Raw genomic sequence first — 27,239 nt, 5'->3', positions numbered from 1 at the left:
GTCTAAGAGTGTGAAAGAGAAAGGAGGCTGACGCGCTACTGTCGGACGCTGTTGTTATCGTTTGAATCTCCGGCTGTTCTCCCACAGGCACACGCACACACACTCTCCGCTCTCTCACATGTTGTCCCTTTCGCACTTGATCCCAGGCACGGACGAACGTGTCAATGACTCGCGCGACTGTTAATGTTTTTAAATTTAAGTCTACAACAAATTAAATTTGCGTAATAATTAGTTTTTGTTTTTATTTGGTTTTGCATAGAGGTATGTACCCTGCAAAGGGGGGTTAAGGCTGCAAAAAGATTCGATGGAGGCATAACCTTTTTGGTTTGCAAATTCCCGATTAGATTATAATCATAAATTCTTCGCAAATCACAAAAATTAAAAAGTGAGATAAGACTTTCTGTTGGCAACAAATTTTGGCCCACGGGGTATCTCCGTCTTCGACTATTTTGGGTGCTGCTTTGGCGGTGACATTGGGGGAGCGGAGCAGTTTATGCCTTTTATGAGCCAGCCCCTACTTTGGGTACTCGTGTACCCGCCCCCCCGACCTACCCCTGGCTAATTGTGTGGCCTTTTTATGGGTCTGAAGTCTGTAGTTATTTCGTTCCTCATCTGCTGCTTGTGCTGCTGCTGTGCCTGTCTGTGCCTTGCCTTTTGGCTTTTTTTTTTGTTTGTTTTGTTTCCTGCTTCATTTGCTTATTGGCTTTAATGTATTTTGCATGTTTTTTTTTTCTTCGAGCTGCTTGTCGTGTTGCAGCCGTGTCAGTGCCAGCGGTGCCCCTTCCCATGCCTCACTGTATGGATGGCTGCGCGCCTGCGCGCACACACACACACAGCTACAACAGACTCGGGCAATTATTGTTTATATACCCTACATTTTGGGAGGGTATTCCGATCCCTACGATCCTACCGGAATAAGCCCCTAAGCTCCCTATCCCCTGCTCTATCCCCTGTGTCTCTCTCTCTCGCCTTGTCTCTCTTCCGTAATTGGGTCAAAGTTCAACCAGCTATGAAAATGCTAATTGCACGTCGCCGCTACCGTTCTACGGATGGATTGTCGTGGGCGAAAGTTAACGGTAGGCGGGCCAAGCCCCAAAACATTCACAAACATTCGAAACAATCCACGAATCGGTGACAAATCCGGCCTTTTGGCAATTGAGATTCATAGGAAAATGCCCAAAATGGTTCATTTTTGGGGGTTTCTTTGAGTGACTCATTCATTCATTCATTCAAATTCAAATTCAGTGACAGCTGCTCCAGAGAAAGGAGGGAACGGACATCCATGATTGCTTGGAGGAATCTTTTCATTGGGAGATGATGGTCGGATTGATTGGATTTCCTCTGAGGATCTTTCATTGCGTTTAATGAATGGTTTAATTATAAGTATTTGATGCCTTTAAGAGCTTCAATATTGTATTTTTGTGGCTTTAAGAAATCACTCTCTCTCTCTCTCTCTCTTTCCACCCGTAGAATCAAAGCCGTTAAAACGTTGCACTTGTACGTGTTCTACAGGGAGCCACATGTGGTATTCCTCCCTCATAAAGGTTCTTCCCGCCCCCTGGATCCACCATCCACCAGTGCCATGGAGGCAGTGACTCACGAGAAAGAGAAAGACGGAGCCGTGGCTGGGGCTGGGTCTCAGATAAAAAGGCAATTTACTCGTTAAAAGCGCAGTGAGAAGAGTGAAGGAAAAAAAATGAGCTGAATTATCAATAAAACGGAAGTGAGAGAAGCAGAGAGAGAAGGAAGGGATAGACAAAACATAAATTAAACTAAATAAAGCGCAAAAGATTCGCGGAAAAATGGCAGAATGGAATATCATTTGTCATTTAAGTGGAATTCCAAAATTCAGGCCGAAATAAAATTCAAAATAAAATTATGATTAAACCAGAAAAAGACACACACACACACACAGCTGTGACGTTTGATGGGCTCCGTATCTGTGGTTGCTGTATCTGTATCTGTATCTGTTAACCGGTTAACCATTCAGTCAATAAGTTGGCCAAAACCACAGCCAAAGACACAGAAACAGAAACAGCAGCAGACGGCAGACGGCAGACAGCAAAATGCCAATGAAATGAGACTGAAGCAAGTGGCTGTCCCGTTCCCGGTTCTAGAGTCACACATGCAGATACAGATACAGATACAGAACGTATCTGCTGCTGCTGGGCATTACTCATGCTAATTTCACGCTCACACTGCTACAGATACAGATACAGAGACAGCGACAACAGTATAATGAACTACTTTAAGGCGTCCAGAGCCGAGTTGCGTTAACAAGTTTTCTTGAGCAGCCGCACAGTGGGCTGGCCTCCCATGGTTACCACGTGCCACTTGCCACTTGCCACAGAGCAGAGCCCTAGATCGAGGCAGAGACTGGTACCTGTAGGCCTGTGTGGAGTGTGGAGTGTGGGTCGCAAAAACCAATTGAAAGACCTATGAAATTTAATAGATTTCATGAAAGTATCCATCGGATTGGATTGACAAGCTTGGATTGGCCAAGTAATCCATTCCATAAGTAACACCATATAGGGGGGGTGCCATTTCCATTTCCAAACAATTTGAAAGGCGAATGTTGTGTGTGAGGTAAAAGTCCAAAGAATAATCTCCCAACTCTTTCTCCCAACAACAGGTTTTTCTCTGTATGCAAAATATGGATAAATGGATATATGGATATAGTATTTCCGGATTGCGATTACTCATTGAATTTCATTTCATTTCGCCATTAAAACAAGACTCTAGCGATGATTAAGAGTTAGTATAAGATTGAATATACAAATTTGTGGGGGTTTTTAGGGGAAACTATCTTTTATCTTTTATTATACACAAGTTATGCAATTTTTGGATGGATTCACCTTCACTTAAATCTCAATATTTGCTATTTTGTTTAGTATTTCCACAGCTAAAGCAGATAGACGATAAACGACAAAAAATCCCCGGAGAAACATTCATGAGATACATTCCTTGCCACAAACAAACTCCCTTGAAATCCCTGCTGCCTGCCCGAATTACTCATTCCATAAATATGCGATGATTAACACTTAGTACAAGCCCCAGTTAAAGCTCAATTGAATCCAAAGATACTTTTGTGTATCTCTACGCGAGAGGCAATAAAGAAGAACTTCAGACAGGCAGACAGACAGACAGACAGGCAGCGGCAGACACGACTCAATTTTGTGGCATTAATCACACAAAAAGCTGTGTGCCCCATTGGCTTCGACGACCCCCCACTACAGTGGAGCCCCACTCCTGCAGCCTGCAGCCAGCAGCCAGCAACAACTTGCCGTTGGCCTCCCAAGCGCAGGCGGCGGCGGCATGCCACACTTTTTCTTCTGCTTGCAACAAAGGCTAACGGTAATTTTACAAAAGCAAATGTCTATTTTTGTGCCTGCAACTGACGTACTGGCTCTGGCTCTGGCCTCTGCCTCTTGCCTCTGGTGCATAGTTCTGCTCCCCCTGCCCTCTCCTTCCTAGTCGTATCTTTCAGATACATTTTAAAGCATATAATTTAAATACAAACACAAAGTCAAGGCATTGTTTTTGAGAGAAAGAGACGGAGAAATCTTCTCTGCTGCCCCTGCCCCTGCCGCTGCCGCTGCCGCTGCTTCTGTGATTATGATGATGATGGCTGCCTCTTGTTTCCCTGGCGTTTCTCCTTTCTTGTGGAGTATCTTTCCCTAGAGAGAGAGGGTATCACGCAAAAGCCCAAACACTGCCTTAAAATAAGTCTAAAAGCTGACGAAATTCCATACAATCCAAGATTTCAGATAGATAGAGCAGATAGCTCCCAAAAAGGAAAAAAGGCAGATAATTCTTGAAACCTAGGAAACTAGGGTACCACCCCATTCGTTACTCGAATTCCACATTCCTCTCATGTTTTGCGGCCAGAGAGAAATGTGTTAATGTGTGAGAAAAAGATTGCTCTGTTCTGTTCTGTTCTCGTTCTCGTTCTTTTGGTTGAATTTTTGTTTGGGTTTGTAGTCTATTTTTTGTTCTGCTTTGGGACAAGTTATTAGACGGCGGGGAATAGCGGACCAAACAACTAATTAAAGCAGCGCCAGAAAGAACCACAGATGATGCTGCTGCAGATACAGATACATTTGTGGGTGTGTGTGTGCGTGTGTGTGTTTGTGTGTGCAAAAACGCAGTCAAGCAGAAACCCTAATGCTAATTGCTAATTATAAAGAGACCACAGAAGTGACGCCGCCGCTGGCTCTCAAAAAGAGACTCTGAGAGTCTGGGAGATCGTTGCTCTCTCCTTCTCTCTCTCTCGCCCAAAGTTTAAGTGAAAATTTCCATACAAAAAAACAAAAAAAAAAGAAAGCTGAAATCTGAAATTTGAAGCAACATGCCAGCCCAAGAAACAGTATTTATTGCTAATAAAGACTATACAATATAATAGATAATATATCGATGCATTCCTTACCTTGTAGACCTGGCCGTAGGTGCCATTGCCAACAACTTCGATCAGCTCAAAGATGCCAGCGGGATCCTGCAAGAAAACAGAAGCGGGGGGGTTAAAAAAATGTGTGAGAAAAATCGCGGGGCAACACGGGAATCCTTCGGTGGCAAACAAAGGAGCGAGTAAGTAGGGACGAAGGGAGGGGGTAGGAGGGAGTGCCCCAGAGAGGCATTACACATACATAAAAGAGACGGCAGACAGCAGACAGCAGACTAAAGAACGATGTTAAAAATACAAAATCCTCAAATTCCAATTGGGATTCACGCACCTCCCCCTCCCCCCCCCCCCCACACACACACACCAGACACCCTTTAAAGCCATACAAATTGCAGGCGGGGGTTCATTGACACGAGACTCACGAGAAGAGAGGCACGAGAGGTGCGATGGACGTGACACGAGATACATGTGTGGAGAGAAGGGCAGGGGGGGGGGGGAAGCATGGAGTACAATGCTTTCTATTTTTATTGGAGCGCAGGTGGAAGGGGAGGCAATGGGAAGGGCTTACAAAAGCCGACAAGAACGACAGGTAAAGGCAAATGCCAATTAAAATAACAACAAAAACAACACGAACGGCATTTCAACAGGTAACTGAGTGTTTTTTTTTTTTTGACAGCCCCAAAGGGGAAAGGCAAGAGGGAATGAAGAAGTAGAATTTAAATGCTGACGGAGAAACAGAAAAGGGAAATAGCAGGAGGTTTAGGGATAGAGAGAGAGAGAGAGAGAGCAAAAGTGCAGTTACTGCTCCAAATTCCAAAAGAAACGACCGATGGAAGACCTAAGGTTCTGAGCTTCCAGAGGGTATAAGACCCAAGGCATACCCCCAGATATCCCAGTGATGGAATTGACCAGAAAGTGGGGTACAGATCGGGATGCTGTCGGGAAGCAATGACCTTTTGGGGTGGAGTTAAGGTAGCGGTTGGGCGGAGTACGAAAAATCCAATCATGGCAACGGAAAAGTTTCTTGTTTTCGATTGATTTACGATAGTCTCACAAATTGTCAACTTTATTAGACTTTAATCCCAGAGAAATTCCCTCCGAAAGATCCCTCCCGAAACAGGGGATTTCTTTCTTTGGAGATGGCCCTCGACTGCAGTGAGTAGGAGAGGGAGAGACAGAGGAGGAGGGGACTCCACAAAGCGTTTTCCACATAAATCTCCAGCCCCCTCAAAGGTAAGGGGCGGGACAGAGGTCTCCTTAAGCTTACGCCAGAGAGACCCAAAGGAATTAAAACGAGTAAGGGAGAGAGAGAGGGGAAAAGACAAAGCCTCGAGAGCCGAAAAAAATAAAAGTAAAAGAAAGAAAAAGAAAAAGCAAACCGAAACGAAACGAAAAAAGTGCAGAGCAAATAAGCAAATAGTGGGGAATGACGACGGAGGGGGGAGGAGGGAGAAAGGCAGAAGAACTATGGGAAGCCGCTCTAAGTAGATTTATGGCTGCCTAGCGAGCCCCCGTCCCCGCCCCCGCCCCCGCTCCCGCTCCCGCCACCACCGACGGGAACCCTCCTCCCCCTCCCTTACCCGCAAAAGTGTGTCAAACAGATGCAAAGAGCACACACAGCGCGATAGTCGGAAAGGGAGAAGGGTGAACGGGAAGGTAGGGGTAGAGGGAGAGGGAGAGGGAACACAACTGTAAGTGTGGGAGAGAGGCATGTCATGTATACGCCTGTGTGTGTGTGTGTGCTGGGAAGTGCAGCAGCGGCAATTACTGCTATTTATGGCTGATTACTTCACCGTTGTAAAAAATCAATTAAAAATGCACGAAAAATGAACTCAATGAATGGAAGAGGGATAAGGGAGAAGGCAGAAGGGAGTATGGAGAGAGCCATGGGGGAGAGAGGGGAAGACTGTCGGGGAGTGTCTGCTACTCCATGACTCATTAGCATTGTGACATGTTAAAGCAGAACGAGCACGAACAGCCAGTGCATAGAGCGAGAGAGAATGATCCGTTAGAACAAAAGTTCTCTCGCTCAACCTCTCCCTCTCTCCCTTCCTCTCATCGGTCTGTCTGTCTGTTGGTCAGCGAGCACTGCCTGCTCGTTTGGTTACAGTTATCAGCAGGCAAAACAGGCTGTTTGCCTGCTCGCTCACTCTTTCCTGCTGCTGCTGCTGCTGCCAGTGCTGCTGTCCAGCTGCTGCCACATGCGTCCCCTCTACTCACAATCACTGCTTCTCTATCTTCTCCTCTCCTCTTCCCTCTTCCCTCTTCCCATTTGCCTTTTGTTTGTCTTTCGTATTTGTATTTGTCCAAACGGGTACAACTAAAACTAAACAACCCGATCCGTCGTCGGGCCGTCGGGAGGCCGACACGGCGAGAGACGCGGCGGACCAACGCAGCCGCCGACTGGCTGTGGCAACAGTGGGGCCTAGCCTCCTCCTCCCGGGGAACGGAACTCCACTTCTAATTTCGGTTCCCATTCGCCCTAGCGAGTCTCCACCGTAGCTGAGGAGTTCTCTTGTCTCTCTTTTTTTTTTCTTCTAGTAGCTGCTTTTATTATTACAGTTTTTCCTGGCCTGGAAAACTGGAATTCTTTTCGTTTCGTTTCGTTTTGTTTGTCTAAAAGCGCAACACTCACTCCTTCCCTTCCCCTACCCTCCCCTCCCCGCACCTTTGTCTCTTTGGCAAAGGCTTGGCCCAGTTAGCGGCACAGAGGAGAGGCTGAAGAAGGAGCTGGAGATTGTCCAAAAACAGGACTGACTGCATATTAGGAGTGGAGTGGATGGTGGGGTCTGGGGTGGTTAGATATGCAGATGCAGAGGCAGTACCTGATACGGCTCAAAAGAGACAGAGAGAGAGAGAGAGAGAGAAGGAGAGGTGTGGAGCACACTCACAATAGTTGTGAATTTGTTTCTGATTTGCTTAGGTTTTTATGCACAGAGAGTGCGAGCGAAGGCCTCTCTCCTTCGACTCCTTCGACTATTGAACTCCGAAGAGGTTCCCCCTTCCACTCCATTAACTTTATGTACTTTGCCTGGGATTTTCCAATGGGCCTTCCGTTCTCAGCTGAGAGAGAAATGTACCGAAAACTGATAAATTTCCCTTATGATCGCCGGCATATGAAAGCAGAACTGATTGTTGCTGATTATTTCCCTCTTGGGGAAATTCCGTTCTTTAAACATTTGAATTTGAGAGTTTCCTCATATAAAAGTGTTTTTCCTGGGTTCCGATGTTGATTTAACCCACAAAAACGCAGCACACAGCACACAGCACATGTGTGGATGATATGGATTGTGGATCGGATCGGTTTCGTCGTTTCCCTCAATCCTCCAGCAAATTGCAGCGCACACACATGCAAGCACACGCACACGCACACGGACATGAACAGGCGCACAAATGCAAACCAAAATGTGGGCGAACACGTTTTTTATCGCAGCCCAAAAACGAAAAAAAAAATGCAATAAATGTTGATTAAAATAAAACCGAACAAAAGAAACAAACGATGAGAGGATGGGAAGGGAGTTGGAGAACTCGAGTTATCAGGCAAATACAGAACATAAAAGAAACTGCAGTAAAAGAGAAAGAACAGAGAGGGAGAAATATAAAAAAATCATAAAAAACCAATTAAGGAAATTTGAAATTTGTGTTCCAACGAATGCAGTTTCCCCTTCCCCCCTCCTCCTCCTACGAGTGTATACATATATCTTATCGGTTGAAGCTTATCAGAGTTTCGAGCTGAAGGAAACCTCAAAAGGGAGCCCCTGCTCACAACCCCACCCCACCCCTCACTCGCTTTCTTTCTTTCGTTCTTTCTACCATCGCACTGTTCAAGCTTTAAGGACTCTGACCTTTTTACCGTTTCTATTTCGGGACATTCCCTCTTCTCCTCCCCTTCTATCAGCCATTGTTGGAATGACCTTTAAAAGCCACGCACAGACAGGTCAGAGACGAGACGAGACGAAAGACGCGACGGAGGCGCCCACGCGCCTCTGCCAAAGAAAGAGAAGGCCAACAGCCAGCAGCCGCAGCAGCACAGCAGCAACACTTCAAACACACACACACACACACACACACGCACGCACACAGACAAGAGTCGTCATATTCTGCTGCCATTTTTTGCTGATTTTGCTTTGGTTGGTGCCTTCGTTCTGCCAGTGCTCCATCATCATCATCATCATCTTCATGCTGTCTGGTGCAACACACTCACACACACACACAGAGAGAGGGAGATTCACTCAGCGGCAGCAGTAGACACGCATGGACATGTCTGCCTCCTCTGCCTGCCTTTTAATAAAGTAAACTAAACAATTTTCATTCTTGTCTCGATTTGTGTCTCCTTCTTCGTCTCTTGCTTCTGCTTCGACTATGAACAATTTTTCATAAACACACTCGACTCGCACAGAGAAAGAGATTCTCACACGCAGACAGGCACATGCCAGTGCAGAGGCGACGACCCAAGGCACCACCCTACCCCACCCCTACTCCCCTCTCCGTTGCACACAAGCAGAGTCAACAAACGGACACTCACACAGACATAGGCACACTCGCAAGCACACATGTACATTCGGTGGGTGCGCAAAAGAGCAGGCGCCCAATGTGGGGCCCACCCCAAAAACCAGCATGGTGAGTTTCTCCATTCTCCCAGCAGAGCTTAGGCGTGGTGGGAGACGGTGAGTGGTGAAGTGCTTTTGGTGAAAGAGAAAGGCGGCAACAAAAACGCATGCGGCATTGTGGTGGCGGCCAGGCCACCTCTCTGTGCGTGTGGAGGGGGGTGGGTCGGGGAGCCAACCAATTCATTGAGAAACGAAGCGAATGGCAAAAAAGAAACGAAAAATACAAAAAAGAAAAGAGAAGAGCTAGGCAAAAGCAGAAGCAAAAGCAAAAGAAGATGACACCGGCCGGCCTCTGATAATTTGGTGGTGGGTTGGTGGGTTGGTGGCGGCTGGAATGACGGGTGGGTAGTGGATGAACATGAATGGGGGCGAGTGGTGGGTGGGATTGTCTCATAATCGAGCAATCGAAAACTTAATGCCAATAAATGCATTTATCAACTCGATTATTGTGAATCGCTCTCGTTGAACGGGGGGGGGAAACAGTGAGAGAGTGTGACTCTGACTGAGACTGGGACTGAGAGGGTGCAACCTTCCCCTCCTGTTGCCATAGCAAAAAGCATGAAACGTAAAACGTGAAACACAAAGCACAAATTTCTTTTGTTGTAATTTTCAACGAAAATTTACATAAAGGGGAAGGGACCTTGACTGAAAATGGCTCCAATAATAGAGAGCTGAATGCAATTTCTGATGGTTGTATAACTGCCACAAAAGCCAAATGTGGCATAGAACCAAAACAGGGGCCAAAGCAGGGTGCATTATGTAGCGGGAATACCTGACCGTATATGAGACGTACCATGGTTTTAAGCAATAATCAGCTGCAAAATTCCAGGCGGAAGTGGATTTACCGTTACAAAAACACATGGCCACACCTAGTCAAAGGGGAAGCGGAGGTGTAGAAAATAAGAAGAGAAAATAAGTGCGAACGGGAACGGAGCGATAATAGAATGCGAGAATAAAGAGGAGCAACGCGAATAGTGGGAGCAGCGATTGTCGAGAGGGAGGTGCAGCAATTAAGTACAGGGGGCGGGGGCTCGCACGGTCCCACGGGGTGATAATGAGCACACTAAACACACTGGAACACCGCTCCAAAAATAGCCACCGAAAGGGGGAGGGGCTGGTCGTATGAGATCAGATCTGATCGGGTGTGGGGATATATTCACTTACCTTCAGTGCCGTCAAATCGATATCATCCAATGAACAATTCACGGATGGAGCCAGTTGTTGTTGCTGCTGCTGTTGGTGCGCCATTTTGATTTGCTATTTTGTTGTGTTGTTCTCTTCTACTCCCTTCTTCTGCTGCTGCTGCTGCTGCTGCCCCGGAGATTTGCTGCTACTACTTCACGCGGAAGGGGAGAAGAGGAAGGAGACTGTAAAAAATAAAACACCAATACACAAAAGCAAAAACACACGCACACACAAAGAGCACTAAGGCAAACGGGAGAGAACTGCAGTTATTTCTTTAGTATTTTCTCATACAAAAATACCAGCCAACAATATTAAATACTGCAATTAACAAAACTATTTGTTGCTCTGCCTTTAATACAACTTTTCTCTTCTTGCTTTTGCCCACTGCTTCTTCTACGCTCTGTATTGGTGTTTTTAAGTGTGAGTGTATGTGGCTCTCCCTCTATGAGTGTGTGCTAATGTGTGAGCGTGCCTCTGTGTGTTGGCGTTTGGCAAACGGGGCGCGGCACGCACTTTGCCGTGATTTTTCCGGCACAATTTCCGCACAAAATTTCTGCTTAGTTAAACATTTCTTTTTCCACTCTTTCAGCACACTTTTTCACAAATTTGTCCGCTTTATTTCTGCGGCGGACCTCCCGATGGACCAGCCAACACCTATACAGACACAATCACGCACACACTCTACCGCTGCCCTATACGTGCATGTGTGTGTTTGTGTAGGTAGACAGAAAAAAATCTGCCACTCGCTCGAATCGGATGCCGTTTTCGGCTGTTTTTCTCTTTTTTGGGTACTCTTTTTTTACATACTTTTACACGCACAGCGTTTGGTTGGTTTTTATTCACGCCTGTGCATTGCACAAATGCTTAATAAACTTAAGTTACGATTTTTGTGCAATCAGGCGAACAAATTCTATACGCGAACCGACGCAGCGACAACTCCTCCGCACTGTTTCCAATCCGAATGTATCTTAATATTAAACTATCTTTCACTGTCCGTGTGTGTCTCTCTCTCTCTCTCTTTGCACAAGTTTACAAAGTTTTCGTCATCTGCTTTGGCCTCTTCACACTGCCGCACATTTTCTTCCCTGTTTTTTTTTTTCTTTTGTTTCTGTTCCTCTTTCTCTTGACACTGACGAGCGAAATTGAGTATTGTACACTTTTTTATTGTACACTAGCAAAAAATTTAGTTTTCAATTTGTTTATTCGACGACGCGCGCAGCAACCCGACCGCGCAGTTCAAAAAAAAAATTGTTTTTGTAGTGTGACCGCGGAGCCATCGATAAGATATGCGGTCCGACCCTCGGAAATATACCGAAACATACCGTCTTACTTTAAAAATATACCGTAAATATACTGACGAATTCAAGTATATATACATATTGCTCGTTTTTGATATTCCGACGAATATTACTAGCTATATAGAACAGTTAGCCGTGCCCACATAATTTTAGCCCATTGATGAATCAATTTTCTACTTAACTGGCTTATTTTTATTACTTGCTTTTATTGTATTTTGACTGCAGCAAGGTTTAAACAAAATAGCTCAACAAAAAAAATAGTCGCAATGTTGCTGGTATTTGAAGACATGATGCGTGTATAGGCCTTTGTACACCCTATTTCGTTAATTTTATATGAAGATGAAACGTGCTTTATAAAGACCTTTTCTCAAATTGATATTCCTTAGACATATTCAAGTACATTATAAGTATCTTGTGTATATTTATGTCGATCCTGATACCTACTGAGCCTTGGAAGACAAACATTTTCCCAATTCTATATCATCCATTTCCCCCAGGGTATGTGTGCATGGAATTAGCAACATGTTTGTGTATGGAATGAGACTCATTGTTGCAATAGCGAAACTGCGGCGAATCGGGTATTGCCTATATTTCAAGCTATAGATGCCCACTTAGCTTTATCCCATAGATAAATGCATTTTCTACAAGATTGCTTCTTTTAATTATCTTAAAGTATTTTATTTTGACTAAAATACGGTTTTCAAGTAAATGTTGCCGCAACAGTGTGCATGGAATGTGCAACATTGTGTATGGAACGAGACTCATTGTTGCTAAAGCGAACTGCGGCGAACTACAGCGAATTCAAATTCGATTCAAAAAACGACCAATTCCTCATATTCTTTGTTCCGTTGAATAATACTAGCTTTATAGAACATTTAGCCATGCCCACTCAATTTTGTACGATTGATGAATCAATTCTATACATGATTGGCCAATTCGAAATACTTGCATTTATTGGATTTTTATATAACATTGAAAATTAAATTAATAGATTGATGAAATTGTCCAAAATACCATTAAGCACTAAAAAACACCACATGGGAGCACGGCGAAAACCAGTTTCTACAGTATGACCCTTAGAACAGCACCGAAATATACGGTCTCATTTGAAAAATATACCGAGTGGAGCGCGCCAAATCGAACTTTTTTGAATGTGAGCGACAAGGATTTAAATGTTGTCAACCGGACCTTCATCTATGCCCACATAATTTTATAATTAATGAATCAATTTTCTACACAATTGGTTAGTTCTTAGTCCTTGCTTTTATTGTATTTTGACTAAAACACGGTTTTCAAGTAAATGTTGCCGCAACAGTGTGTATGGAATGCGCAACATTGTGTATGGAATGGGACTCATTGTTGCTACAGCTAACTGCGGCGAACTGCGGCGAATTCAAATTCGATTCAAAAAACGACCAATTCTTTGTTCCGTTGAATAATACTATCTATATGGAACATTTAGCCATGCCCACTCAATTTTGTACGATTGATGAATCAATTCTATACATGATTGGCCTATTCGAAATACTTGCATTTATTGCATTTCTATATAACATTGAAAATTAAACTAATAAATGACAAAAATACCATTTAGCACTAAAAAACACCACATGGGAGCGCGGCGAAAACCAGTTTCTACAGTATGACCCTCAGAACAGCACCGAAATATACGGTCTCATTTGAAAAATATACCGAGTGGTGCGCGCCAAATCGAACTTTTTTGAATGTGAGCGACAAGGATTTAAATGTTGTCAACCGGGCCTTCATCTATGCCCACATAATTTTATAATTAATGAATCAATTTTCTACACAATTGGTTAGTTTTTAGTCCTTGCTTTTATTGTATTTTGACTAAAACACGGTTTTCAAGTAAATGTTGCCGCAACAGTGTGTATGGAATGCGCAACATTGTTGCTAAAGCGAACTGCGGCGAACTGCGGCGAATTCAAATTCGATTCAAAAAACGACCAATTCTTTGTTCCGTTGAATAATACTATCTATATGGAACATTTAGCCATGCCCACTCAATTTTGTACGATTGATGAATCAATTCTATACATGATTGGCCTATTCGAAATACTTGCATTTATTGCATTTCTATATAACATTGAAAATTAAACTAATAAATGACAAAAATACCATTTAGCACTAAAAAACACCACATGGGAGCGCGGCGAAAACCAGTTTCTACAGTATGACCCTCAGAACAGCACCGAAATATACGGTCTCATTTGAAAAATATACCGAGTGGTGCGCGCCAAATCGAACTTTTTTGAATGTGAGCGACAAGGATTTAAATGTTGTCAACCGGGCCTTCATCTATGCCCACATAATTTTATAATTAATGAATCAATTTTCTACACAATTGGTTAGTTTTTAGTCCTTGCTTTTATTGTATTTTGACTAAAACACGGTTTTCAAGTAAATGTTGCCGCAACAGTGTGTATGGAATGCGCAACATTGTTGCTAAAGCGAACTGCGGCGAACTGCGGCGAATTCAAATTCGATTCAAAAAACGACCAATTCTTTGTTCCGTTGAATAATACTATCTATATAGAACATTTAGCCATGCCCACTCAATTTTGTACGATTGATGAATCAATTCTATACATGATTGGCCTATTCGAAATACTCGCATTTATTGGATTTTTATATAACATTGAAAATTAAATTAATAGATTGATGAAATTGTCAAAAATACCATTTAGCACTAAAAAACACCACATGGGAGCGCGGCGAAAACCATTTTCTACAGTATGACACTCAGAACAGCACCGAAACATACCGCCTCATTTTCAAAATATACCGTAAATATACTGACGAATTCAAGTTATATTTTACATATTCCTCGTTTTTGATATTCCGTCGAATATTACTAGCTATATAGAACAGTTAGCCGTGCCCACATAATTTTATCCGATTAATGAATAAATTTTCTACTTAACTGGCTTATTTTAACCACTTGCTTTTATTGGATTTTGCGTAAAAAAAGGTTTTAGCGAAAAAGGTCAAACTAATGAAACGTAATAAAACGTAAGAGAAAAATCGTTCCAATTGCTCAATTTCTTTATTTCGTTGAATAATGCTGCCTAACTAAAACCTTTAGCTTTGCTCATATAATTTCAGCCTGTTAATGAATAAATTTTCTACAAGATTGGTTAGTTTTTAGTACTCCCATTTATTGTATTTTGACTGCAGCAAGGTTTAAACAAAAAAGGTCAACAAAAAAACAGTGGCAACGTAAGTGAGTATGGAGTGAGTGTGAAATGTCACGGCAACCGGAGTTTGGGCACAGGTATACCCTATTTCGTTTATATATGTATATGAAGAAACTGGTTTTCCAAGCTGTTTTAAAACCTAATTAATATAGCAATGATCTCAGATTGTTATGTCTGGGACATATTAATGCATATGATTAGGGTCTTGTAAATATATCTCGATCCCGATACCCATTCTTGGTTTCTGTGAGTAGACCACTATCTTCAAAATATCGTTGAAATAGGTTTAAAACAGAGACTAAATTGTTTTTGCATTAATTGGAGCTTGGGATGACAAACATATTATCAATCTTATAATATTCATTTCCCTAGGGTATGAAAATTATTGTTAACAGCAGCATTGTTGTCAACCGGTTATTACAAAGAATTCCTCGTTTCTGATATTCCGTCGAATATTACTGGCTATATTATATAGATATCTCAGTTTTGCCCACATAATTATATATGATTAATGAATCAATTTCCTACAAGACTGGTTAAATTTAAGTTTTCATTTTTTTTGCATTGTTCATAAAAACGGGCTTTAAGCAAAAACGGTCAACAGAAATTTCCACTAAATTAGTTTCCCTACATGGGAACTACACGCCAACTACACACAATTTAACTAAATTTATATGTATGTAACTACCAAAAGCGACACCTGAAGGGGACAACTTGACCACTTAGGACCCCTCTATTTAAACAGTTCAACGACTTGAGGTAAATGGCGGCAAATATTAATGATTTCAAATTGTTCTTGTAGGTCAGATCCATCTTGTGCTTCCTCTTTTCTTACAAAACACCCCCGATATATTTCACCTGAACTGCGCTAAAATTGTTAAATTTACATTATTTTTGGTGTCCGTCAAGGATTGGAAACCGTATTCGTCGGTTTTGATATTCGATTCGATAGTACTAGCTAGCTAGGACTTCCACACCTGAACACGCAAAATGTCGTTAATAGCTTTAAAACAGAGACTGACTAGTTTCTGCATTCATTGGAGCCTGCGCTGACAAAGATCAAAGCGAAGTATTTAAATAATTTATATTATACCAGGGACCGTAATCATTATAAGTTATATAATAAAAATTACTTGGTAATGATCATATTTCAATTTTTTACGATTTTCTTCACAGATAATCATTATTTTTGAGTAATTTGATAAAACTTAGGATTAATCATTATTCTTGATCAAAAAATATAAAACTCAAAAATAATGATTTTCAATTATTTTTATTTTTTTCGCTTAAAATATAACTCAACAGGAATTTACGGCTTCTGTGTTAGAATGTTTGCCAATATTATTGCATATCCTTGTCAAAGGACCACAAAGCTACACCCTGCGCTAAAATTTTCTTTTTGAAAATACATTAAAATTTTTTTGTTATTTTTGGTTTTGTTGTCGGAAATACGTTTAATTAATAAGTATTATTTAATTTTACAAAAATTAATTTTGACAATGACAATGGCCGTGTCCATTTTAAGGCAGAGGATAAAAAAATAATGATTATTTACGGTCCCTGTATTATACATTTGCGTATTATTGTTACATATTATATTTCTTGTTTGCTTAAAGTATGATATTTATATTATTAATTATGTTGTGGAGCATCATTTGGTTCATGGACCATAGATTTTATAGCTTGTAAAAGTTTTTGTTCAACAGAGGAATGGGATCAGATAAGTTTCATTTGTGTAGTGTGTGTTTGGGAGCGCTCCTGCAAAAGAGTTCTATGCCTAACTCTATACCCTATTTAAGCAATTATTCCCCTTCTTTATTGCTTAGTTCCATAAGGGTGCAGGGTGCAGCTTGTGGGGTGTGGAGAATGTAGTACTATTGGCGAGTACTATTTCCACAGCTGCCCATGAACAATCTCCAGTATCATTTTCTTACGAAAATAGCTCATGTGCTCCTGATTGAATGTCAGCGGCTTTCCCCGAGTTATATATTCGGCTGTCATACAGCTAAACACACCGCAGTCTGATCCGTTCGTTTGTTGCGGACCATTCAACACATTTTCAATCCTAAAGCCGCTCAGGTCGTACTGCACCTTGCGCTTGTCTAGCGACTCGGCAATAATGTAGTTCTTAAGGACATCCAGGACGATGTCATTCGGATTTCCAAGCGAATCGTAGTAGAAGATAGTCCTATTTTGGAAGTGTATGATGGCCATGCACCAATGATTACCATTGCAGTGCACAGGCACTAGAATGATGTCCTTTCTGAACACATCAATCTTTCTCGTCCAGCGCTTCACAGCATCTAGCCCATACCTGAAGATGCAATCCAGAAAGAGCGTGCTCATGCTGTAGACACTGGGCAGAATTTCCTCCTTCTGCTGCGAACGTTCGATGAGCAGATTCATATAGAAATTGATCACTGTGTCGTTCAGCCAGCTGAGGTCGGTCAGTGTGCGAATATCTTTTTTAGTAATTGTAAGCGAATATTTGCTGATAAGAGGCTGCAAACAGATCAGATCAGAACAGGACAGACGCATGCATTAGAAGGGTGAGGTAATTTGGCATGGAATGGAGCGAGACAGTGATCCTATTCGAATCAGAAATCTGCATATAGATATATTATAGATGGCAGTGCTTACAGCATTGCCTGGGCCTGTCACTATGTCTTGCAGCTCCTGCAACTGCTTATCGGTGATTGGAATAAAATCAGTTTCCTTCTCGAAATCATCGCGAAAGAATAGGCCGCTTAAGTGCTGCATTGCCTGGACTTCTTCCTGATACTCTGTTTCGTTTTTCGGAGACCTAAGGATGCAACACATAATCATAAACTATTCAAAAACTCTCTCTTTATCCTCCACTCACTGTTCCTGCTTGCTATCGGAAGACGCTACCGAAAACATTCTGTCCACAAGGCGATACTTGAAAAAAGAGGAGCTCCCCTGTTTTTCGGCACTACAACTAATTCAATGCAAAGGACAATAAATACTAGGCATCCTTTGTTGAGGAGGATCAATTGAAATACTTATGATTTGACATCATACACTTACATGTAGCTTACATGTCACATTGCAATTGACAATTGACTGAGTATCTTGACACTCAGCTTTTCAGTAATATTAAACTGGATATCAAAATCAAGGAATATGTAAATATACAAAAATATTTTTATGAGACACTAGTATATATATTTGCCTCTTCCAATCGGTTTTTGGCTCAGTTTGCCACTTTGAATCGCTTTGAATCGGTGTGAATCGGCTAACAGCAATGAGTCTGAGTCTCAACGTTTTTACCGTTGGCAGCATTAAATTTGTATGGACCAGCTGCATGTTCCGCGGATTAAAATTCCAATAAAATATACGATCCGACCGTCAGAAATATACAGTCTCATTTTCAGAATATAAATGACGATTGTCAAAATCACTGTGACAACTTCTGCTTGCTATGGAACGCACTCGTGGGCTTAATTCAAATTTTACCGCGTAACAACTTTAGCAATGATGCTGTAGCTTCTTTCAAAATGATCAATAATATCAATAACAGGCATGCGGTTATACATCTATCTATAACTTTTTCGTTTCGAGAATATTCCACTTGAACTTGTCCAATTTTTAATTATAGATTCAACCATAGAATAAATAAGGAATTGACAATCTCCAGCTTAATTAAACCACGCAGCTACCATGGAAATAATAACAATGGAATAAGCATTTTATACACTTCCCACAGCACAATACCCATCATATGCTGCACCATCGTTTATCATACGCAATTATTATACTTCGTATACTTAATAAAGTCAGTAAAAAGAATAAAAATATATTATAATTAACAAAAAATGCAAACAAAAAAACGTGTAAGATGGAGGGGCCCAAAAACCAGATTTTTGTTGTTGGAAATTAGGTCTTCGTTTTTATTTAGACTTTTGCATCATCAATCGAGTCTGAATCGGAATTCTCAGTCAAAGACTAAGAACAAAATAACAAATCGAAAAGTGAATCAATGAATTTTCCATTGAACAAGATGCTACTTTAATTTGTTTATTTGTTTTTAAAGCGGACTCCATTTGATTCCAGAAATTGCTGGAATAACAAAATAGATAAGATAACTAACAAAATAACCAAAATGAAATCTTAAGTTGGACGTCAGTGGGTTATGTTGTTGCCACGGGGTATAGTTTAACCTGTTGGTGAATCATAAATAACCCAGAACCTTTGTTGTTTCCAAAGTTTCTTAGTTATTGAAACCAGCTTAAGTCGATGGATGAATAGAACCCCGAAAGTCTCAGGTTCGGCTCGCCTTTGTCTGGTAGAAAAATATTAAAAATAGCCAAAAGACCCAAACCATTGAGAAATTGATGATGATGATGATGATGATACTACTATGGATGAGATGAGATGAGGATGATGCTACTACGGAAGGTGATGTGGCAATTGCTTGACATTCAAAATAGCCTGTTGCATTAGTCGCAGTTCAAAGATGGCCGATTTTTATGGGCCCAGCCTGGAACGTGAAGTGTATTTATTATTTAAATAGTTAAATCATTCTGTAATCGAGAAACTGCGCAGTTTTCGTTGCTCCCTAGAATGCCACGGCCACGGCCGGCCCTTGTAAGCCCCCTAATAAGCGCCTTTCAATCGTTCTCCCATTCCAGCACCCATCACGATCCGATTCCAAAGCGAAACGATCCGAAAAATCTTCGTAAACAAAGAGGTTGAGAGGCTCTAATTGCACTTAAGCCGAGCCTATTGAACTGACACATGATAGCGCTCTGAGTGATGTGATTACCATCGTGCATATAATATATGTTAAGTACGTACGGGTATATGTATCTAATTATGCACAAGACAAGTGAGGCGGACATCAAGAGCGTCGGCGCATGTCTAAACAGAAAACTTCCGCCGATCTACAGGAAACCCAAAGCCAAAGTTGAGTCAAAGCTGTAAATTTTGCATTAATTAAAAGTAAAAAGTGATTGAAGCGCTCAAAGATGCTTAATTGTAAATAAATCATAGCCCGGTAACAGAAATACAGATACAGACATTCCAAGGGTCGACTATGTAGTATCCTGTTATGGAAATAAACACATATATTTGTTGTATTCAAATTTTTTGGTTATGGTTTCGGCTATACGACATTCCAAGACCAAGTTTGGTCTCTAACAGAGACCTTCGGGGTAAATACATTATTAACAAAAAGATAGCTACAGATGCAGAATGAATTGAGATACAAATATGTACATGGGTAAATGTTTCGATTGATGGATCAAGTCCAGCATAGATTCTTTTCCAGCTTCATCATTGTACAAATATTTTCTTAAGCCTCTGGCTCTCATTGTCCGATACACCTGAAACATTCACGGATGGGATGGGATTGGATTTTAAGTGTTCCCACAAAACCATCTTTGAGATACTCGAAACTGACAGCCAACGAGCGTACAGAATGCCACTCAAAGACCAAAGACGGCGGCGGGGCGGCCCCTCTTAAAGGGTTTCAGCAATAGAAACAAAAGATGGGTAGTCCATAGAACGGCAAATATTAGATAACTAATTGGGCATACCGCATACATATTATTGTATTGTACAATTAATGATGTTTTCGCTACGAGTATCTGTGTGTGTGTGTGTGCCTGTGTGAGTGTGAGTGCGAGTGTGAGAAGTGCGAATTTGAGCGACGTTGATAATGAACTTCAAATTGTTTTTACTGCCGATCCGACGACCGCTTCTGACGCTGAGTAAGAAACCGGACAGGTGATGCTGGTCGACTCGGCAGCACACACTCAGAGCTCAGGCACATCTTCATTCAAATATCGGAACGTCGGGATTTATGCAAAGCGCAGAACAACAACTAAAAACAAGTCCGAGTTGAAAGTTAGTATATAAGCAGTGCCTTGGGTTACTCGGATATTAGTAGCGCGCCAACTGCAGAACAGCGAAAACGTAACCCAAACGATACCACTGGATATATTGTATCTAAGCCCCAAATATTTCGATTTAAACACAACACAATGAAGTGCTTCATTTTGGCTGCCCTGTTGCTGGTTAGTAGACCACCCCCCCTTCGACCACCCTAGAGAATTTGCATAATTAAGATGAAATTTACGACACGCGATTAGATGATCTTCGCTGAATGGGATCTAAAGCTATTCAATTAAAATCCGGGTTGTGACTCCATAAATGTCAGCCGCGTGTGTGTCCGGTCCGCCGCGAATGTCAGTGCAAATATTAGTTGTACAATGTGCAAGCAAACAAAAAATTCACTTCAAGTTACACAGACAAGTATTTTTTTATCAGTTACTAAAGCCAAGAAATGACATCATCGGCGGAGATGATACTCGCCGCGTATGGTCATCGTGATCTATAGAATCGTGCAGCGTGTCATAAATATTGTATAATATTGCACAAGCCATCTATCATTTTTGGCCATCGTTTCTGGCAAATTGATCTCACAGTTAATCGAATTCAATCGACATCTTCTTTCAGGCCACAGCCGCCAGTGGCGAGAACATCTTCAAGATCAACATCACGCCCGAGGAGGCGCAACAGTTTTTGAACAGCGCCCAGCTGCGTGGCATCGGGGACATCGAGTATGCCCCAAAGACGGGGGAGAATCCCCTGCCCGAGGCCAGGAATGAGCAGGGACAGTTCGTGTACATGGGCCGTGTGATCGAGCATCCCGAGGAGTATGTGGAGGAGCACTACGACGCCCATCAGTACCATGGACAGGACGGCCTGGGACAGTTCGCGTACGGCTACAGGGACTGGAACCAGGGCAAGAACGAGAAGCGCGACGAGACCGGCAAGGTCACCGGATCGTACAAGTACGTCCAGCCCCATGGCCGTGACTTCATTGCCACCTACTATGCGGACAAGTCCGGCTTCCATGTCGAGGACAATCGTCCCGCCCATCTGAAGCTGCCAGCCACCAAGACGCCGGCCGTCCTCAAGGCCGAGGAGGAGCACTTCCGACTCTGGGGAGAGCTGGCCGCCGCCGCTGGTCACAATCCCGATCCGTATGCCGCCGAGTACCAGCAGGAGGGTAGCTACCAGCCCACGGAGGCCGAGACACGCGAGTACGTGCACGAGGAGCCCGCCTATGTGCCCGGACCCGAGGAGACCGGCGAGCCCAAGGGCTTCTTCTACGCCTTCGACTACAACGTGCCCCTGCTGCGCAACAAGGAGGAGCGCGCCGAGCTGGAGCGCCTGAGAGCAGTCAACAACAAGGACGAGTAGGCCAAGACCCCGGGGTCCTTGGGTCGCCTTGTACAGGAAGTTCTGTAGGAAGTAGCAGCAGCATTCATCAATCAGCATATATCTCAGATATTATCAGATATTATTTATTACCTCCTTTGAAATAAATCGCAGATTAAACTACACTTTTGTCAAATACGATCTTTTATTATTACATATACATATACATACATATAAAAAAATGTGTGGGTGTTTTCTTTGCTGGTTTCTGTGTGTGTTGTGTCAGTGTGTTTTTGTTTTTGTTTGTGTTTGTGTTGTATAATTGTTATTGTTATCCAACATTTTACACGCACTTTTCGCGCTCCCCCCCCCGCCCATACCCCATAATTTTCTTGCCATTTCGCCTCGATTCGTTTCGTTTCCTTACCGCTTTTCATGTAAAATTATTGCTTTTTTAGACTTAGACTAAGTTTTAATTTGTAATTATAGTGTGATGTTGTGGTGTTCTGTTGCTGTAATGGTCATGCCATGATTTAATACTAATTTTACACGAGCATTTCTCATTTACAACCAGTTAAAAACTAGCATATACTTTAGGGTTCATCCATCTCCATCTACATCTTCAGAAGACTCCCGCTGAAGTCAGGAAACTCTACGTCTAATTATACATAATACCAATTGAAAGCAATCGATTTTGATTAGTTCTCATACACTTTTACTGTATGGCACCTTAACGAACAAAGGAATAAAGAGACTCTCAGAACAAAACCCAAAAGGAGAAAATCGTTTTCTGCTGAAGATTCTTCGATTCATTTCAGTTGTTTTTTTTTTGCTAGCAAACAAAATTATATTTCATTCGGTATACATGGTGTATTTCTTTCGATGTGGAAACAAAATTTGATTTTCGATTGGATCACAATTGAAATTTCCCTCATTTATGGGAAATATACAAAAGAGTCATTCGATTTGCATATAAATATGTGTGTATATATTTTTATATGGCAGCATTGTTCAGTCCGATATTGCAGTTGAAACATTTACTTTTTCCTTTCAGTTGAGTTTACCGAATATTTATTCGAATTTTTTGTTTTTTGTTTGTTTGATATTTTACATATCATATTTCAGATGTGATGATGGGGTGAATGAATGAATGGCTGGCTTCCTTTGAAGTTGAGGGATTGGGTGTTTTTTTTTGTTCTTTTTTTTGTGAAGGGTTAGAAAAACAAACAATTAAAATACAGCTAAAAAGTTAAACGACAGCAGCAGCATGCACAAAACTTAAACAAATTATAAAAGAAGGTCATACAATAGTACCAAAAAGTTAAAAGTTAAACTTTAATAAAAGTTATGTAAGACATATTAGCGACTCTGCGGATTGGTATACTATACTTCTTCTGTGTTCGGGTATACAATTAAGGTACATAAGTTAGTTGTTTCTCATAGAGCCGCAGGAGCAGCCGTAGCAGCAGCGGCGGGTAAGCCTCCACAGGTCGTAGGTCGTAGGTCGTCGATCGCAGGTCGTACTCCCCCCTCAACTTCAAAGCGCGGAGATCAAAGAAGATTCGTAATACTTTCACAAGATGGATGCACATTGGGAATTTCCAGATTGGATTTGACAAATGGGGGAATGGGTTTAGATTAGCATAGATATACCTTTTAGTCTAAGATGTGTTTGGGTTGGTGGTGGTGGAGTGAGTGCGATTGATATTCATTTGGCGGATGAGTTACATTTGACGATTGCCATGGCATCAATGCAGTCCCTAAATGTGTGCTTAAATACATTGATTCTTTGTTCTTGATGTTGTATTTGTTGTGTGGTTTTAGGTTCTTGTCGCTCTCTAGCTCTCTCCCTCTATCTCTCTCTCTCTCTATCTCTCTCTCTGTCTCTCTCTTTTTGGGGACATATTGTATATAAGGCAAACATCTGTATATTGAACTATATAAATACGTTTATCATTTCTCAGTTAAATGCCGATTCTGGGAAGATTCTGCGAGTGAATGTCATCGTCTATATTTGTATGTCTATGAGCATGGGGAGCATAGGGAGCATGGGGAGCATGGCACAACTGTTCTACGAGTAGTTCTGTTCTGGTTCTTTTGGAGTCTGCGGCTGGATTTGTATCCAAAAATTGACCGATTCAACTTGTGTATATGTGTGTTGTATATATATAAACGTATTCTGTATATATAAATCTTGTATATGCTACACGACTCTAACCCTACGTGCTACAACAGTGACTCCTACAGACCCTGAATCTCGATCTCGATCTCGATCTCTCTGTCTCTGTCTCTTCTCTCCCTCCAGAGGGTGATCCCTACGGTGTGGAGCCACCACAATCCACTATGCTTCTGAGTGCCTGGGCTTGGGTATCCCTCCTTTTCCCCACTCCAACTTACCTACAAAATGTTCGAGTATAAATCAGCATCTTTACCCCTCCTCCTCCTCCTACTTGGCCGCGGCAGCCGCTGTGGCACTGGCCGAGGACACTTTTAGCTTAATGAACATATTGGTGTCGTTGTTGCTGCCGTTCAGATCCAGCTTCTGCACCTCACACTCCAGATTGTTGATGCAGTTCTTCTCGTACTGCGTGCTTCCATTGTCCGATGAGGCGGCCGCCTTCTCGCCAGCCGCCTGCTCGCTGGGGGCGACCTTCTTCTCCTTGCTCTTCTTGAGGGCATTCAGAAGGGTCTTCTCTTTGCTCTTGCCCTCCTTGTGACTGCTGTCCTTGTCCTTGTGCTTGTTGTTCTTGAAGCGCGGGAAGATGCAGCCGTTGGGCAGGAAGCCTCCAAGTTTTTCCTTCTTTGCTGGAGCAGCAGCTACAGGTGTGGGTGTGGGTGCAGCTGCGGCTACAACTGGTGGCGTGGCAGCTGGCGTGAGCGTTGAAGAGCTTGTTGTGGGAGTGCCGGATCCATTGGTGGCCACGTGTGCGGACATCTTAACCTCTGGCTCGGCTTCCGCCGCTTGCTGACTGTCCATGGCAGTCGTTGAGCCATTCGTATTAGCCACTGAGCCACTGCCTCCAGCATCCGTCTGATCCACACAGGCATCCTCAATGGTTGCCAGCGACTCCACGTGCTGCTGCTGCTGTTCTGTCTGCTCGCTGGCCACCTTGTTGTCCAGCTGCTGGGCAAACACTGCCAATGTGATGCCATTGGCATTACCATGCTCTGCCATCAGCGGCTCTCCAATGTGAGCCGGTGGAGAGCTGGCCTCGTTCAACCCGGCGCCGGCACTGGCAGCTCGTGCCGCATCCGGCGATTTGGGAAACATTTGCTGTGTGGTGATGTTCTGGTAGTGCTGCTGCTGTCGCTGCTGCAACATTTGCTCCTCACGCTCGCGGTCCCGCTGGGCCTGTACGGCATTCCAGACATCTTTCAGCTCGCCGGAAATGTCCCGATCTTTGAGTATGACGGCATTTCTATAGGGGAAAAGGTTAAGGAGATAGTTTACATATTGTATACGAATGGATATCCTTAGACAGAACCTGACTAGTTTCACGCCGGGATTCATAGCCTCCACGAAGTCGCACATTAGCTCAACCATTGCGCGTCGCTCCTCTGGATCTTTGCTGTGGCGCCCAGAGTCCTTGAGGACCTCTGGATTGGCCATCACCGCAAAGACAATGGGTGGACTACGCGGGCTGCCAGGCGGCACCTTAAATTGAAAGAATATATGGTCTACAAAGAGGCATATGGAGCTGCAATGTTAACTCACGCGCATGCCTCCGTATAGGGGTATGGGATCACTGGGCTCCTGCGGTATCACAATGCGCGTCCAGCTAAGGACGTTGATGAACAGCTCCTCGCCCGTCTCCGTGGTGGTGCGGATGCACATGTGCGGCTGCGGCGGGTTCTTGAAGTGGCGATAGGCTCGTGAATGGCGATAGCTGTGCGGCGGTGGCGAGTTCTGCATCAGGCTTAGGCCCAGCCCGGCCAGGCCGTTGTCCCCCTCCTGTTGCTGTTGCTGCTGTTGCATCTGGGCGTGTTGCTGCAGCTGCTGGTCAATGTCCACATTGTTGTTGTAGTTGTTTGTGGCTGTGCTTAAAGTCTCCTCGCTGGCAGTGTTCGTTTGTTCGCTGTGCGGTTCGCTGCTGCTGTGCTGCTCTGGCTGCTGTTCCTGGGCGGCAGCTTCCGCCTCAAGTTCCGCCGCTGACATAATTATCAATTTGTGGGCCGTCGACAGTCTTCAGTTCTTTTTAGTTCGGCGATGTCCTTTGCTCCTTTTCTGCTTGTGTGTGTGGGGTCGTTTCCACCCGAATTCGTCCTCTTTGTCTCTGGCCCCGTCCGTCCCTCCGACCAAATAGTCCCTACCACATTTCGTTGTGCCTAACTTTTGACCTTTTGCGCAATTAATGGATATGCAAGCATATTACGCTTTTGCGGCTCCTCCCGTCCCACACTAATATCCTCCGACGGACGGAAAAAACCAACAGAAATTCAAGTCTTTATCTGGCACGCACACACACACACATGCACTCATACACACAGGAAATCGGACAGAGGTAAACACCCTTCTTCACTGCGCACCCCGCACACGTACAAGTGGGAGTTGGTTGTCGTCTGGCCACCGCGGTCGAGGGGAAGAAAAGAAGATGAAAAGAGCACATGAAAATGGAAAAGTTCAAAGCGACGGCAACTTGCTGTTGCATTTTCAATGCTGCACTTACACATTTCACCAGTTTTCATTTATAATAATGATTTTCCCATGTACCAGGCACTCACACAAATGCAAACACAGGCGCACCGTTGTACATATACATATACACACAGACACGAGATGCGTTTCTGCTGCGTTCCTGTCTCGATTCACATATTTTCTATCGACTAGAAAAACAATGCACCGAGCGAAGAGCGGACTGTTGGTCTGGCCGCGCTGCGCTGATTTTTATATTTAGCCTTTTTAGCAGCTTTTCATGGCAGAGGGAGACGGGAAACGGGAAAACAGCCAGCCGAATTTTCCGACAACGTCCCAACATAAACAAAAAACTAGGATTTGTTGATAGCCCTTTCACACCACCTCGCGTTTTCTATCGATATCGGAATGGACGCAATGACGAAGAATAAGCGTTTCCATTGCCAGACGCAGGTTTTTGCGACTTGAGAATAGCTGTTTTTGAAAATCAATAAAATTATGGAGAAACTTGTGGCTCATTTGTATATATTGTTTTCTGACATTTCTTTGTAGAGCTTATGCGAGTTCTTCCTCACAGCAAGAAAATCATCGAGGATCTCCTCCATATATCCAGCAGAACCTCTATGGCTTCAGGGGCTCACAAAAGTGTATTATCCAATGATACAAGTAGTTTAAAGTATTTTTTGTAAGGATTATATTGTATATTTT

General features: G+C 43.0%; 4 protein-coding genes across 18 annotated transcripts in view; 1 reads left to right on the top strand and 3 right to left on the bottom strand.

Moving 5' to 3' along the window:
- LOC108151704 (serine/threonine-protein kinase mig-15) overlaps nucleotides 1-11,447 on the bottom strand; it is a 37,681-nt gene extending 26,234 nt beyond the window's left edge. For 13 of the 15 annotated variants that reach the window (XM_017280462.2, XM_017280464.2, XM_017280468.2 and 10 more), the window contains exons 1-3: nucleotides 11,002-11,447; nucleotides 10,174-10,376; nucleotides 4,427-4,492 (exon numbers count right to left, since the gene is read on the bottom strand). In XM_017280462.2, coding sequence (XP_017135951.1) covers nucleotides 4,427-4,492; nucleotides 10,174-10,257 — 150 coding nt within the window. In that variant the 5' untranslated portion in view covers nucleotides 10,258-10,376; nucleotides 11,002-11,447. The remainder of the gene's footprint in view (nucleotides 1-4,426; nucleotides 4,493-10,173; nucleotides 10,377-11,001) is intronic. The other 2 variants (XM_033387814.1, XM_033387815.1) reach the window with 2 other exon arrangements.
- A 5,140-nt stretch (nucleotides 11,448-16,587) lies between these two features.
- LOC108165538 (sentrin-specific protease 1-like) lies at nucleotides 16,588-17,679 on the bottom strand. The gene is made up of 3 exons (XM_017301612.2): nucleotides 17,574-17,679; nucleotides 17,351-17,513; nucleotides 16,588-17,212 (listed from the first exon to the last, which is right to left on the bottom strand). The coding sequence occupies exons 1-3, from the start codon at nucleotides 17,609-17,611 to the stop codon at nucleotides 16,598-16,600; spliced, it is 816 nt and encodes a 271-aa protein (XP_017157101.1). The 5' UTR covers nucleotides 17,612-17,679; the 3' UTR covers nucleotides 16,588-16,597.
- Nucleotides 17,680-20,609: 2,930 nt separating this feature from the next.
- LOC108152570 lies at nucleotides 20,610-22,083 on the top strand. Its single transcript, XM_017282008.2, has 2 exons — nucleotides 20,610-20,748; nucleotides 21,191-22,083. Exons 1-2 carry the CDS (start codon nucleotides 20,716-20,718, stop codon nucleotides 21,938-21,940), a joined length of 783 nt encoding a protein of 260 aa, XP_017137497.1. The 5' UTR covers nucleotides 20,610-20,715; the 3' UTR covers nucleotides 21,941-22,083.
- A 103-nt stretch (nucleotides 22,084-22,186) lies between these two features.
- On the bottom strand, nucleotides 22,187-26,934 carry LOC108152569. The gene is made up of 4 exons (XM_017282006.2): nucleotides 26,566-26,934; nucleotides 25,614-26,458; nucleotides 25,384-25,553; nucleotides 22,187-25,317 (listed from the first exon to the last, which is right to left on the bottom strand). The coding sequence occupies exons 2-4, from the start codon at nucleotides 26,052-26,054 to the stop codon at nucleotides 24,345-24,347; spliced, it is 1,584 nt and encodes a 527-aa protein (XP_017137495.1). The 5' UTR covers nucleotides 26,055-26,458; nucleotides 26,566-26,934; the 3' UTR covers nucleotides 22,187-24,344.
- Between the last annotated feature and the right edge of the window lie 305 nt (nucleotides 26,935-27,239).

The sequence above is a fragment of the Drosophila miranda genome, chromosome XR, assembly GCF_003369915.1.
Source record: "Drosophila miranda strain MSH22 chromosome XR, D.miranda_PacBio2.1, whole genome shotgun sequence".
Taxonomy (NCBI): Eukaryota; Metazoa; Arthropoda; class Insecta; order Diptera; family Drosophilidae; genus Drosophila; species Drosophila miranda.
This window is presented reverse-complemented; position numbering and strand designations above follow the sequence as displayed.

Coding starts and splice junctions, on each gene's coding strand:
- LOC108165538 (XM_017301612.2), bottom strand. CDS start 17,611: ATGTTTTCGGTAGCGTCTTCCGATAGCAAGCAGGAACA. Junction 17,514..17,573: donor TCCGATAGCAAGCAGGAACA/GTGAGTGGAGGA, acceptor TTGCATCCTTAG/GTCTCCGAAAAACGAAACAG. Junction 17,213..17,350: donor TGACAGGCCCAGGCAATGCT/GTAAGCACTGCC, acceptor ATCTGTTTGCAG/CCTCTTATCAGCAAATATTC.
- LOC108152570 (XM_017282008.2), top strand. CDS start 20,716: ATGAAGTGCTTCATTTTGGCTGCCCTGTTGCTG. Junction 20,749..21,190: donor TTTTGGCTGCCCTGTTGCTG/GTTAGTAGACCA, acceptor ATCTTCTTTCAG/GCCACAGCCGCCAGTGGCGA.
- LOC108152569 (XM_017282006.2), bottom strand. CDS start 26,054: ATGTCAGCGGCGGAACTTGAGGCGGAAGCTGCCGCCCAGGAACAGCAG. Junction 25,554..25,613: donor CCCTATACGGAGGCATGCGC/GTGAGTTAACAT, acceptor TTTCAATTTAAG/GTGCCGCCTGGCAGCCCGCG. Junction 25,318..25,383: donor CCCGGCGTGAAACTAGTCAG/GTTCTGTCTAAG, acceptor TTTCCCCTATAG/AAATGCCGTCATACTCAAAG.